Source organism: Podarcis gaigeae, assembly GCF_964106915.1.
Source record: "Podarcis gaigeae genome assembly, chromosome: 8".
Classification (NCBI taxonomy): Eukaryota; Metazoa; Chordata; class Lepidosauria; order Squamata; family Lacertidae; genus Podarcis; species Podarcis gaigeae.
In genome coordinates, this window is record NC_139684.1 from 83,300,716 (window position 1) to 83,313,355 (window position 12,640).

Here is a 12,640-nt window from a genome sequence, read left to right on the forward strand (position 1 = left end):
TCCCCTTAGAGCAGGCATGTCCAACTCCCAAGAGATTTACAGTGGTACCTCGGGTTAAGTCTGTTCTTAACCTGAAACTGTTCTTAACCTAAATCACCACTTTAGCTAATGGGGCCTCCTGCTGCCACTGCACCGCTGGAGCACGATTTCTGTTCTCATCCTGAAGCAAAGTTCTTAACCTGAAGCACTATTTCTGGGTTAGCGGAGTGTGTAACCTGAAGCGTATGTAACCCGAGGTACCACTGTACCAGGATCAGCTGGGCATCTACCACTAGATCGCGATCTACTGGGTGGACATCCCTGCCTTAGAGCAACCCTTTAAACCTCTTGCAGCTCCATGCCATAGCATAGAGAACCCAGTGTTTCTGCACCCCTGGGGGGGGGGGGGCGGCTCTCAAGGGAGGAAGAAGAGGAGGAGGAGGAGTTACCTGATAGGCACATTTCCTGTGGAGCTTCTTTTGATCCTTGTACCACTGCATTAATTCCTTCATGAACGCAAGCGTCACTTTCCCGTTCTCCAGCTTCGGGCCACTGTACTCGTCCTCAATGGCTGGGGAAGCAGGAAGATGGAAGTGAGTGGAGGGGCAGAACGAAACACAAGGCCAGCCTAGCATCACACGGGGGCGGGGGACATAGCTGTCAAGCGTCCCTTATTTGGCGGGACAGTCCCTTATCCCAGCGCCATGTCCCACTGCTGTCCCTTATTGATGACGTCCCTTAAAGAAGCTACTGAAGGTAATGGGGCCCTTTCTATGTCCAGCTGTCCTTTGTCAACAACAAATTGTTGCTTTTTTTGTGTGTGTTGAATATATGCTACAGTGGTACCTCGCAAGACGAAAAACTCGCAAGACGAAAGAGTTTATCGTTTTTTGAGTTGCTTCGCAAGATGAATTTCCCTATGGGCTTGCTTCGCAAGACGAGAACGTCTTGCGAGTTTGTTTCCTTTTTCTTAAAACTGTTAATACCCAGGGAATCCGCGCTTCGCAAGACGAAAAAACTCGCAAAACGAATTAATTTCGTCTTGCGAGGTACCACTGTATATGGTAATTTATGGACCTAATAGGTATCTAAAGCCATTCGCACGCAACAACACCTGTATTTTATCAAAGTAATTGTTGATCCCTTATTTTGGCTGCTGATCCCTTATTTTCGAGGCTGCTGGTCCCTTATTTTCAAATCTGTAAGTTGACAGCTATGGCTGGGGGGGGGGGGAGTCCGTCTGCCCCTTGGCACCCCAAGCGACCACCCAGGTAACACCCACTGCGTTACAGGTAAGCAACTGCGGGCTCAATACCTCCCCCTTGCCTTTCACTAATGGCTCCATCCCAAGCTGCGCCGGGAGCCTTTTTCCTTCTGGCAGAAGAGATTTTTAAAGTTCCAGGTAGACAAAACTGGGCACCTCATCGCCCTCCCCCATTGCTTTACCAGTTTTCCAGAGTGTGGGCAGGACACCGGATCCCCAGAAACAACCACAGAAATGTAGAGTTGGAGGGGTCTGTGAGGATCATCTAGTCCAACTCCATGCAATGCGGGGATCTTTTGTCCAAAGCGGGCCTCAAACCCACGACCCTGAAATCATGCAGTTCAAGAAGGACACTGACAAACTGGAAGGTGTTCAGAGGAGGGCAACCCAAATGGTCAAAGGCCTGGAAACGATGCCTTATGAGGAACGGCTAAGGGAGCTGGGCATGTTTAGCCTGGAGAAGAGGAGGTTAAGGGGTGATATGATAGCCATGTTCAAATATATAAAAGGATGTCACATAGAGGAGGGAGAAAGGTTGTTTTCTGCTGCTCCAGAGACGCGGGCACGGAGCAATGGATCCAAACTACAAGAAAGAAGATTCCACCTAAACATTAGGAAGAACTTCCTGACAGTGAGAGCTGTTCGACAGTGGAATTTGCTGCCAAGGAGTGTGGTGGAGTCTCCTTCTTTGGAGGTCTTTAAGCAGAGGCTTGACAACCATATGTCAGGAGTGCTCTGATGGTGTTTCCTGCTTGGCAGGGGGTTGGACTCGATGGCCCTTGTGGTCTCTTCCAACTCTATGATTCTATTCTATGCTCTACCCTCTGTTTGCCCGAGATGGAGGCAGGCAAGTGTCTGCGTGTTCACCTCAGAACAGTACCGTTTCTGCAAAACCAAAGTGTCTTGCCAGGGTTCCCTTCCTGTAATTGAAAAGCCTGCCACTGCCTTTCCGCTAATTGGGCCGAACTGCCAAACTCGAAGGACAGCAATTTTCCCTCCGGCTCCTCCAAATGCCAGGAGGTGCCAGGAAGGTCCCTGCTTGCAGAAAAAAGCTTTGAATGCAGAATCCACAGACGTCCAGGGTGAAAGCGTGCGGTGGCTTAGTCCAGACAGTGAGATTAAGGGACGCAGCTCGTGCCAGCAGCTGGCCCGCAGAGGAGAAGACCAGTCTATTTATTTTTCCTGATTAAGCCTCTCCACGCCAGGGATCTATTTATGATCAGAGATCTTGATCTATTTCGGGCGCTGGCAGAAAAACCTTGGCGCAGCCTCCCGTGCGAAATGGCATTAGTCACCAGCGTGAGGATGGCAGGGCTCCCTCGGAAAGGAGAGATGCTGGGATGAGGAGGTGGTGCTGCCCGGCGATGGCAGCGGCCCCCAATCCAGACCATAACAAGCAGGGGTCCAAACTAGCTAAAAAGGGGTTCCATTCAACAGAAGCTTGAAGTGGCTGCAAGCAGCAACCTTAGCCTTGCACCAAAGCAGAGACCTCCTCATTGCCTTTGCTTTTTTTACTTCTAACAAGCCTGATCTCTTTCCTTCTGGTCTTTATCTCAAGCCTCTCTTGAAACCTCTTTCAGACAGTGTTCTAGAGAATCCCCAGTAATGGCAGATACTTTGGCCAGTACGTTTCCGAGCACAATTCAAAGTGTTGGTGCTGACCTTTAAAGCCCTAAACGGTCTCGGTCCAGTATATCTGAAGGTGCATCTCCACCTCCATCGTTCTGCCCGGACACTGAGGTCCAGCGCCGAGGGCCTTCTGGCGGTTCCCTCACTACAAAAAGTCAATTTACAGGGAACCAGGCAGAGGGCTTTCTTGGTAGTGGCGCCCGCCCTGTGGAATGCCCTCCCACCAGATGTCAAAGAGAAAAATAACTACCAAACTTTTAGAAGACATCTGAAGGCAGCCCTGTTTAGGGAAGCTTTTAATGTTTAATAGGTTATTGTATTTTAGTGTTCTGTTGGAAACCACCCAGAGTGGCTAGAGAAACCCAGCCAGGTGGGCGGGGTATAAATAATAAATTATTATTATTATATTTGGCCTGCTGTAACCTATTTTTTCTCCTGCAGTTTCTGCCAGGGGTGAAGGCAGTGGGCCTCTTCTCAAGCACATCCACTATTAACTCAAGGTGTCAGAGACTGAGTGGGCGAGGAGGAGCGGTGGGAGGCACCGGCCAGAAAACCCCCAAGGGAAATTCCAGAGGAGGATGGCTCAGAGCCTTGAGATACTGAAGAAACAACAGGGTTTAGTGAGCAGGAGGAACCCGTGACAGGGAGCAGTTCAGACTCTGAGGCTGAAGCAGAGGAGAGGGGGTCAAGAGGCTGCTGGAGAATTCAGGGAGTCTCCCCCTCCTGCTGTGACAAGAATGCACAGAATAATGAAGAGGGCAGAAGAGAGATCAGAGGTGCGCAGACACAGTTTGAGACTGCTTGGGAAAAGTCCGGGAGAGGAGGAGCCTTAGAGTGGGTGGAAGGCAGGAACCTTCAGTCCTGGCAACTGCTCTATGGGGGCAAGACCTGCTGTGAAGTGTTGCTGAGTTGTACACCATTTCCTTGAATAAAGAGTTGAGTTCACTGACAACCGATTCTGCATCTTCCTGCTGACCTTCATCTGGCTCCAGCCCTGACACACAGCAATGCTAGAGTCCTGTGTGAGCACCTTGAAGTATGTCCCAGAATCCTCTGCAGTATGCAAGAGTTCCACAGCAGATATGCAGAGACTCCCGAGCACAGGAAGTTTGAGAACCACTGGGCTCGAGTCCAGCAGTTAAAAGATCTACTCTAGCACACAGCCTTGGGAAGAAACTGGAGATAAGCAATTAAGAACAGGGAGCACAGGAGACGATGCATACGATCATGAGCCGTGCCCCAAATCAGAGACTACACAAAACATGCTGGGTAATTGGGCCCTGTGGCACATCTTTCAGGCCATCAGAGGGCTCGTTCCTGCCTCTTCCAGCCCTCCCTTTGCCCGTGATCATTACTATGAGGGTTTGGTCTCCGCACAGAGCATGTTAAAACACCTGTCAGAATGGCTGATGCCTGAAACTTTAGCAATGGGGTACTGATTAGAGCCTCGCTGAAGATGTCTCATGTGAATTAGCAGGAAGCTTGTAAGTTCCCCTCTGTGTTTCAGCTGCACTTTGAGCACCTTGCCCCAGTCAGGTCGCAGTCACACACACACCCCCCCCAGTATCCACTGTAACAGCCTCCCCCTGCCACATCCTCTATGAACTCACTCATGTTCTCTATGTCCAGGGAGTCAACCACAGACCGCTTGTGCTCATCACTGGCGATGGCCCGCTCAAAAGCCTTCTGCTTCACAATCTTATTGCACTCCTGATACTTCATCTTAGCATCCTTGTCGTTCGGCTTCACCTTGACAACCTGTGGGCAGAGGAAGGAATTTATATATATTCATCATCTACAAGTTGGGAATCTCGTACATTCAGGCCTGAGCCTTTGTGTGCAACACCAATTTCTCAAAATGCGGTTTTAAGCGGATAACAATTTTATTATGCTGTATTACAATTATTACTGTGTATTTATAAAAACAAAAAAAAATTCCTTCCAGTAGCACCTTAAAGACCAACTAAGTCAGTTCTTGGTATGAGCTTTCGTGTGCATGCACACTTCTTCAGATACCATGCACACGAAAGCTCATACCAAGAACTGACTTAGTTGGTCTTTAAGGTGCTACTGGAAGGAAATTTTTTTGTTTTGACTATGGCAGACCAACACGGCTACCTATCTGTAACTGTGTATTTATAAGATATTGTAAACCGTCCTGAAATGTGGCCTATGAAGTCAGGTAATAAACAAGCTACTTTGACATGTTTCTTTCCTCTTTTTGATCTCCATCACAAAAAACCTACAATGTCCTCACATGCACTATGTTGGCACATGGAGCTGTATCCATTTTTTGCCGCATCTGCTCCATTTCTTGCCGAAACCTTTCCAACCAACAACACGCAGCTCCCCTTGTCCACAGGCCTTGTCTGCCACACACTCTTAAAAACTTCTGAGCAAATAGAATGCTTATGAACATTCCTGATCCACTGAGCTACTGGATAAAGGTAAAGGTAAAGGGACCTCTGACCATTAGGTCCAGTCGTGGCGACTCTGGGGTTGCGGCGCTCATCTCGCTTTATTGGCCGAGGGAGCCGGCGTACAGCTTCCGGGTCATGTGGCCAGCATGACTAAGCCGCTTCTGGCGAACCAGAGCAGTGCACGGAAACGCCATTTACCTTCCTGCCGGAGCGATACCTATTTATCTACTTGCACTTTGATGTGCTTTCGAACTGCTAGGTTGGCAGGAGCAGAAACCGAGCAACGGGAGCTCACCCTGTCACGGGGATTTGAACCGCCGACCCTCTGATTGGCAAGTCCGCGTCCCCCGAGTTACTGGATAGGGTGGGCTTATATCACTCTGCTGAAACTGGAAGCCATCTACATTTACCTCGGGGTTTTGCCCCTCCCCACTCTTAGCACCTCTGAGGGGATAAATTGACAGAGCATTCCCCACCCCCAAACCCCTGCATATTCTGTCCTTAACCTGATATTCCTTTTGTCTCTGACCACTGTCAAGGCTGGGGACACGGGTGGCGCCGTGGTCTAAACCACTGAGCCTCTTGGGCTTGCCGATCAGAAGGTCGGTGGTTCGAATCCCCGCAATGGGATGAGCTCCCATTGCTCTGTCCCAGCTCTTGCCAACCTAGCAGTTTGAAAGCATGCCAATGCAAGTAGATAAATAGGTACTGCTGCAGCGGGAAGGTAAACAGCGTTTCCATGTGCTCTGGTTTCAATCACGGTGTTCCGTTGCACCAGAAGCGGCTTAGTCCTGCTGGCCACATGACCCAGAAAGCTATTTGTGGACAAATGCTGGCTTCCTCGGCCTGAAAGTGAGATGAGCGCCGCAACCACATAGTCGCCTCTGACTGAACTTAACTGTCCAGGGGTCTTTTACCTTTTATTGTCAGAGCTCCACAAAGCCAATTGCTGGGTGGCCAATCGCAATCACCCTTCCCCATCTTGCCCAGAACAATAATGCCAACCGAAATGAAGGTGTGTGTGTGTGTGTGTGTGTGTGTGTGTGTGTGTTTGGACATGTGTCTTCTCTAACTCTGTCCTGGAGCTTGGAGAACATGGAACATCAGGAATCTGCTACGTTGCTCAAAAGAGGTTCCTTTGTTACTTTGCCACACTCTCGTGCGAATGAGAGAAGGCCACACTCCTCCCACAAGTCTTCTGTCTGAGTAGCGGGGCTGGGGAGAGGAAGAGGGTCGTGGTGGTGATGGTCTGGCATTGTCCACAAATAATGGCTGGCTAGAAAGCTGAACCAAGATTTGTGGACTTCTGAGGAATTATTCAAAGCTGACACTGGCTTCGCAATCTTAGCCCAGTGTGAAGCAACAACCCCCCCCCCCCCCCGCCGCCATTGCGCCAACCCTAGAGGCTCAAGAGGAGAAAGCCGCCACCCTGCTTACTGTCTCATAGTCCCGCAAGGCTGCCTTGAACTTGCCCAGGGCCATGTTGCTGGTGGCCCGCCTATAATAGCCTTTGATGTACTTCTTGTCCAGCTCGATGGACTTGGTGGCATCGGCCAGGGCGTAGCCGTAGCATTCCGTCCGCAAGTAGGCCAGGCTCCGGTTGCCATAGTAGATGGCGTTGGTGGGGTTCAGTTCAATGGCCTGGGTGTAATACTTCACAGCGTTCTCATAGTCCTTTGCTGGGAGAAGACGGGAGGACAGGAAGGAAACGGCTGTTATTAGGAAGCCATTGCATGCTGCCAGAAGCACCCCTTTGGCTACGGAGCCCGGAGGTGCAACTAAACAGATGCCAAGTTTTTATTATTTCATTAAATTTCCAATACTGCCATGACAGGGCGGTTTAAAATATAAAAGCACAAAAATGCACAACAAAGCAACAAACAAAAACTGTTATTCACACAAGGAAGAGAAGGAAGGCGAGGTGTGAGAAGCTAATCCGTGGAAGGCTCACCTGTGCCGTTTGCACGCAAGAGTGGGCTGTGCACAAAATCAGAGAGCTGAAAGGGACCTTCAGGGTCATCTAGTCCAACCCCCTGAAACTCAGGGATCTCAACCGTACCGGACCCTGCTTTGCTTTGCATGAGTATGTCTAAACTGCTTTTAAAGTCATCAGAAGTCATAATAATAATAATAATAATAATAATAATAATAATAATTTTTTATTTATACCCCGCCCTCCCCAGCCAAGGCCGGGCTCAGAGCGGCTTACAAGCAATAATAAAAACAAGATGAATGATTACAACTTAAAAACAAAAATAAAATACAGCATTAAAATAATGGAACATTAAAATATTAAAATGTAGCCTCATCGCAGGAGAAGGAAAAGAAAGAAAGAGGAGGGAAAAAGAGAGAGAGAGAGAGAGAGAGAGAGAGAGAGAGAGAGAGGGAGGGAATCAAATTGGCTCCAAGCCAAAGGCCAGGTGGAACAACTCTGTCTTACAGGCCCTGCGGAAAGAAATCAGATCCTGCAGGGCCCTGGTCTTATGAGGCAGAGCGTTCCACCAGGCCGGAGCCAGAGTTGAAAAGGCCCTGGCTCTGGTTGAAGCCAATCTAACTTCTTTAGGGCCTGGGACCACTAGGGTGTTATTATTTATGGACCTTGAGGCTCTCCATGGGGCATACCAGGAGAGGCGGTCCCGTAGGTACGAGGGTCCTAGGCCGTGAAGGGCTTTAAAGGTCAAAACCAGCACCTTAAATCTGACCCTGTACTCCACCGGGAGCCAGTGCAGCTGGAAAAGCACTGGGTGAATATGCTCCCATGGCAGAGACCCCGTGAGGAGCCTCGCTGCAGAATTCTGTACCCGCTGGAGTTTCTGGGACAGCTTCAAGGGCAGCCCCGCATAGAGCGAATTACAGTAGTCAAGCCTGGAGATGACCGTCGCATGGATCACTGTGGCCAGGTCGGGGTGGGAAAGGTAAGGGACCAACTGCTTGATGCGGCGAAGGTGGAAAAATGTCGCCTTGGCTGTTACTGTAACTTGCGCCTCCATGGAAAGGGAGGCATCAAGGATTACACCCAAACTCTTAACGGAAGGCAATGGCACTAATTGGGCCCCCGCAAGAGAAGGGAGTTGGTCCCTCATCCCCATGCCATCCCGACCTAGCCATAGGACCTCTGTCTTCGAAGGATTTAGTTTCAATCGGCTCCCACAAAACCATCCAGCCACAGCTTCCAAGCATCTGGTCAGTGTGTTCGGGGCCGAGTCAGTGTGGCCATCCATCAGCAGATAGAGCTGAGTGTCATCAGCATATTGGTGACAGCCCAGCCCATAGCTCCGGATAATCTGGGCAAGGGGGCGCATAAAGATGTTAAAAAGCATCGGGGAGAGAATTGCGCCCTGCGGCACTCCACACACCAAGGAGTGGCGCAACGACATTTCCCTCCCTAATGCCACCCTCTGTCCCCGACCAGAGATAAAAGAGCACAACCAGTTACGGGCTATGCCCTGTATCCCTACGTCTGCAAGGCGGTGGTCCAGAAGATCATGATCGACCATGTCAAAAGCTGCTGACAAATCTAAAAGGATCAGCAGTCCTGACCCGCCTCGATCCAGTTGTCTACGGAGATCATCTGTTAGGGCAGCCAGAGCCGTCTCCGTCCCAAAACCAGGACGGAAACCGGACTGAAGTCATGAAGAGGACAAAGAGACTGGGGAAAGCAGGTCGGGATATCCCAGAGTTCTCCTCTCTTCTGTCAAGAGGAAGCAACATTCCTCCATGACAGGAAGAGGCACCCTGGGAAGGGGGACCTAACTCTGATGCAATTCACCTAAATGTTCAAGCAGAAAGGCACACAGTGCATATAGCTCAGTCGGTAGAGCCTGAGACTCTCAGGGCTGTGGGTTCGAGCCCCACATTGGGTTCGAGCCCCACAAAAGAAGCCATAGCCCCACGACCCTCTCCCAGCTGGAGAGGTGACGCGCGACTATGGCAGCAGCCTCTCCGCTGCACCGACCTGCTCTTTGGGGTGGTGGTGGGCTTCCCCCCGCCAGCCCCAAAGAGCAGGTCGAAAGGAACCTGAAGCCTGGAGAGCAAGAGGGGTTGGTCACACCGACCCCTCTCGCTCTCCAGGCTTCCAAGGTAGGCGCCTGAACGCACCTTAAACGGCACCTTGTTTTAGAGCGGGAAAACAAGAGGGGGAAAATTCTCCCCCTCTCTGCGCAGTGCCTCCTGCCACTTCACTGAAGGGGCGCTGGGCAGAGAGGGGGAGATTTTTTTTTTCTTGTTCTCCCCCCCCCCCTCTAAAACAAGGTGCGTCCTATTGTCCGGTGCGTCCTATGGTGCGAAAAATACGCTAACCTCAGTTTCTTTGCCCTCACCTATCTCAAAGCAGCCCCCAGACATGGTTTTAGGGTTCCCACAACCCGATCAGAGATGGACAAGAAAGGCATAGCTGCATGTTATCGGCACGCTGGTGAAATGGAAGCCCAAACCTTTGGATGACTCCCCTCTGTGGTTCCATGTAGATGTCAGAGCGCGGGGGACAATACAGACCCCCTGGAAGCCCGTAAGCTAAGGGGCAAAAAGCAGGAGCTCTCCATCACAGTCATCTGGGCATGCCCGTCCAGGAAGGAGCAAAACCACCAAAGAGCCTCCAAAGTCTAGCCAGAACAGACAATCCAGGCAGATACCAACGATAGTGGTATCAAAAGGAGCTGAGGTTCAGGAAACCTAACAGAGCAGCACTCCTCACTCCATCCTCCTGGCCCACTCTCAGGTGTAAAGTCATCCGCTGGCAAAGTAAGCCTTCTTCTGTCTCATAACTGGGCCTGAAGCCAGACTGCAAAGGATCCAGGTCATCAGTGCCCTCTAAGGCTGAATGACCGTCCTCAGGCCCCCTCCAGACAGAAAGGTGGATGAGACTGATCCACCACGTCTAAGCCACAAACCCGGTGAGCTGTAAAACACCAACGGATGCAGAGCTTTGGACAGCACAGCAAGCAGCGTACCAACTTCCTGTGCCCAAAACGCGCAAGTTAAAAGCATCTCCTTGCTTTGCTTTTACGCTTACAGCCTGGGAAGGTCTTCAGCTGGGCACTCCATACAGAGGGGCGCTGGTTCCCCTTCCTCAAACAGGTCTCAGCGTAGGGTGGGACAGCCTTTTCTATTGCTCTCTCCATCGCAAAGGCAACCAGGAACCAATCCTGCCCCCAGAGCTTATTTTCCCTTTAAAATCTTTTTTAACCATGCACACGAATACCTAGGAGCAAGTCCCACTGGGTGCATGCATAGGAAGGAGCTGTTAAACAGACCTTGGAGGCCCAATGAAATTATGGAAGGAAATGACTCCTGTCTCTTGGGGCAGGTAGGAGAGGACATTCTCATTGACAATAATACTCCTCTTTAAATAAGCTCTTCTGCTTACTTGCTTAAGAATGCTGGAGAGACCAGCCAGATGGAGATATCAGTAGCCAAGATAGAATCATAGATTCATAGAATCATAGAGTTGGAAGAGACCACAAGGGCCATCGAGTCCAACCCCCTGCCAAGCAGGAAACACCATCAGAGCACTCCTGACATATGGTTGTCAAGCCTCTGCTTAAAGACCTCCAAAGAAGGAGACTCCACCACACTCCTTGGCAGCAAATTCCACTGTCAAACAGCTCTTACTGTCAGGAAGTTCTTCCTAATGTTTAGGTGGAATCTTCTTTCTGCTGTCAGAAATCTCCATGTGGTCACAAATAGACCCATGCAAGCCACAAAATGAACCTAGAGCCCAGCTAATTTCTAACACTGCCAATGCGGCTTACTTCTGAGTAGACAGGACTGTGCCATTAAACAACTTTCTGTACCCAGAATCAGGGTGATAAAGAGTGACAAAATGGAAAGGTCCCTGTAAACCTTTAACAGATATTTTAGCAAGAAGCAAAGATTCTGATTTGCCTTAAGGATTTAAAGTTAGAACTTGGGTAGAAATAACGCTAGACTGACGACACAATCAAATTTCCCCCAACAAATTACAAGATATGCGTTTTATGTATGCAGTGCCAGTGAGGACAGAAACCAAGAGTACATTACGGCTCTGCTGAACTGAAATAACCAAACATGCGAATGTGGGGCAAGTTACCGCAGCTTATTTGACAAAATATAAAGAGACAGAATTACTCCAGAAAATAGAGAGAAATGTGCACATTTCCATATATGTGAAGCTGCCCTCACTTGTCTCCATGGATCCGTAGACGCCAGAATTACGAGGCTATAAAAACATCTTGTTTCAGGGCATGAGCCAACATCACAGGGGATTAAAGGAGAACCATATTCTGAAAGTTGGCAGAGGTTCTACCAAATGCAACAGAGTCCAAGAGGCCTGGATTGTTTAATTACAGAGTTGGTCATCATGTGACCCGAGGGCACAACGAAAGGTTAAGCATCATGGCTGCGGGAAGGCAGAAAAGCCTCCCAAATCCATCTTTAAGAGCCTGGTGTCAAGGAAGGTGTTGGAGGCTTAAGAACAAGAGCTGATAGAGGCCTACTTGAAGGAAACCCCATTCTGCCATATCCCAAAATGGGAAGATGGTCCAAGTCAGATCATTGGTCTATGTAGCCCAGTCTTGGTTGGCAATGGCAAACCAGGATTTCAGGCAGGAGACATTCCCAGACTCACCTGGATTTAACCTGGCACCTTCTGCATGCCAAGCAGATGTTCTACACCTGAGCTATCACACTTGCTCTAATAATCTGGGTCACTCCTTTACACTCTCCTAAACAGCACACCTCCACCCACTTACTCAGCCAGAATTTCCCCATTCATCTTAGATTCAACCCTCCTAAGAAAAGAAGTATCTGAAGAAGTGTGCATGCACACGAAAGCTCATACCTAGAACTAACTTAGTTGGTCTTTAAGGTGCTACTGGAAGGAATTTTTTAATTTTGTTTTGACTATTGCAGACCAACACGGCTACCTATCTGTAACCCTCCTAAGAAAGTTATTGGGGAGAAAACTTCTTCAACAAGGCCATCTACAGTACTTCCTCACTGGGTGCTGTGGATCCAGCCTGCTGTTCAGCAATGCAAAAACTTTGCAAATCTGCTGCCACCTCCAGAGATTAGGATCCCTTTGAATGCTAATCCTGCAAATTGATCACAATGCTTCCCACCCCTGAATAGATCATTCTAGTGGACAGACCGTGTGTCATGGGATGGAAAGTTGAAAGTCTACTTGCTTGCAATTAATAGCTTTAATGTAACAGGGAGGAAGGAAGACCATTAACCTGTAATTTGCCTGGCGTTTTTTCTACCTAGGAGACATCAAGCACCCAAGTATGGCTAATTTCACACATTCAAGTCACAGAGAGTTATTTGTTCCCTTGCGGGAAGCAAGGGAAGTGGTGGCTGCCCGGCTGTCCAG

General features: G+C 49.5%; 1 protein-coding gene and 1 long non-coding RNA gene across 2 annotated transcripts in view; one reads left to right on the plus strand and one right to left on the minus strand.

Annotated features, from left to right (window-relative positions):
- The window catches only part of LOC310851803, a 153,057-nt gene that overhangs the window by 115,536 nt on the left and 24,881 nt on the right, over positions 1-12,640 (plus strand). The gene's annotated exons all lie outside the window — the stretch shown is intronic.
- The window catches only part of PPP5C (protein phosphatase 5 catalytic subunit), a 35,966-nt gene that overhangs the window by 20,794 nt on the left and 2,532 nt on the right, over positions 1-12,640 (minus strand). The window contains 3 exon segments of the mRNA XM_083753903.1: positions 429-550; positions 4,483-4,630; positions 6,730-6,971. Of these exon segments, the coding sequence (XP_083610029.1) occupies positions 429-550; positions 4,483-4,630; positions 6,730-6,971 (512 nt within the window).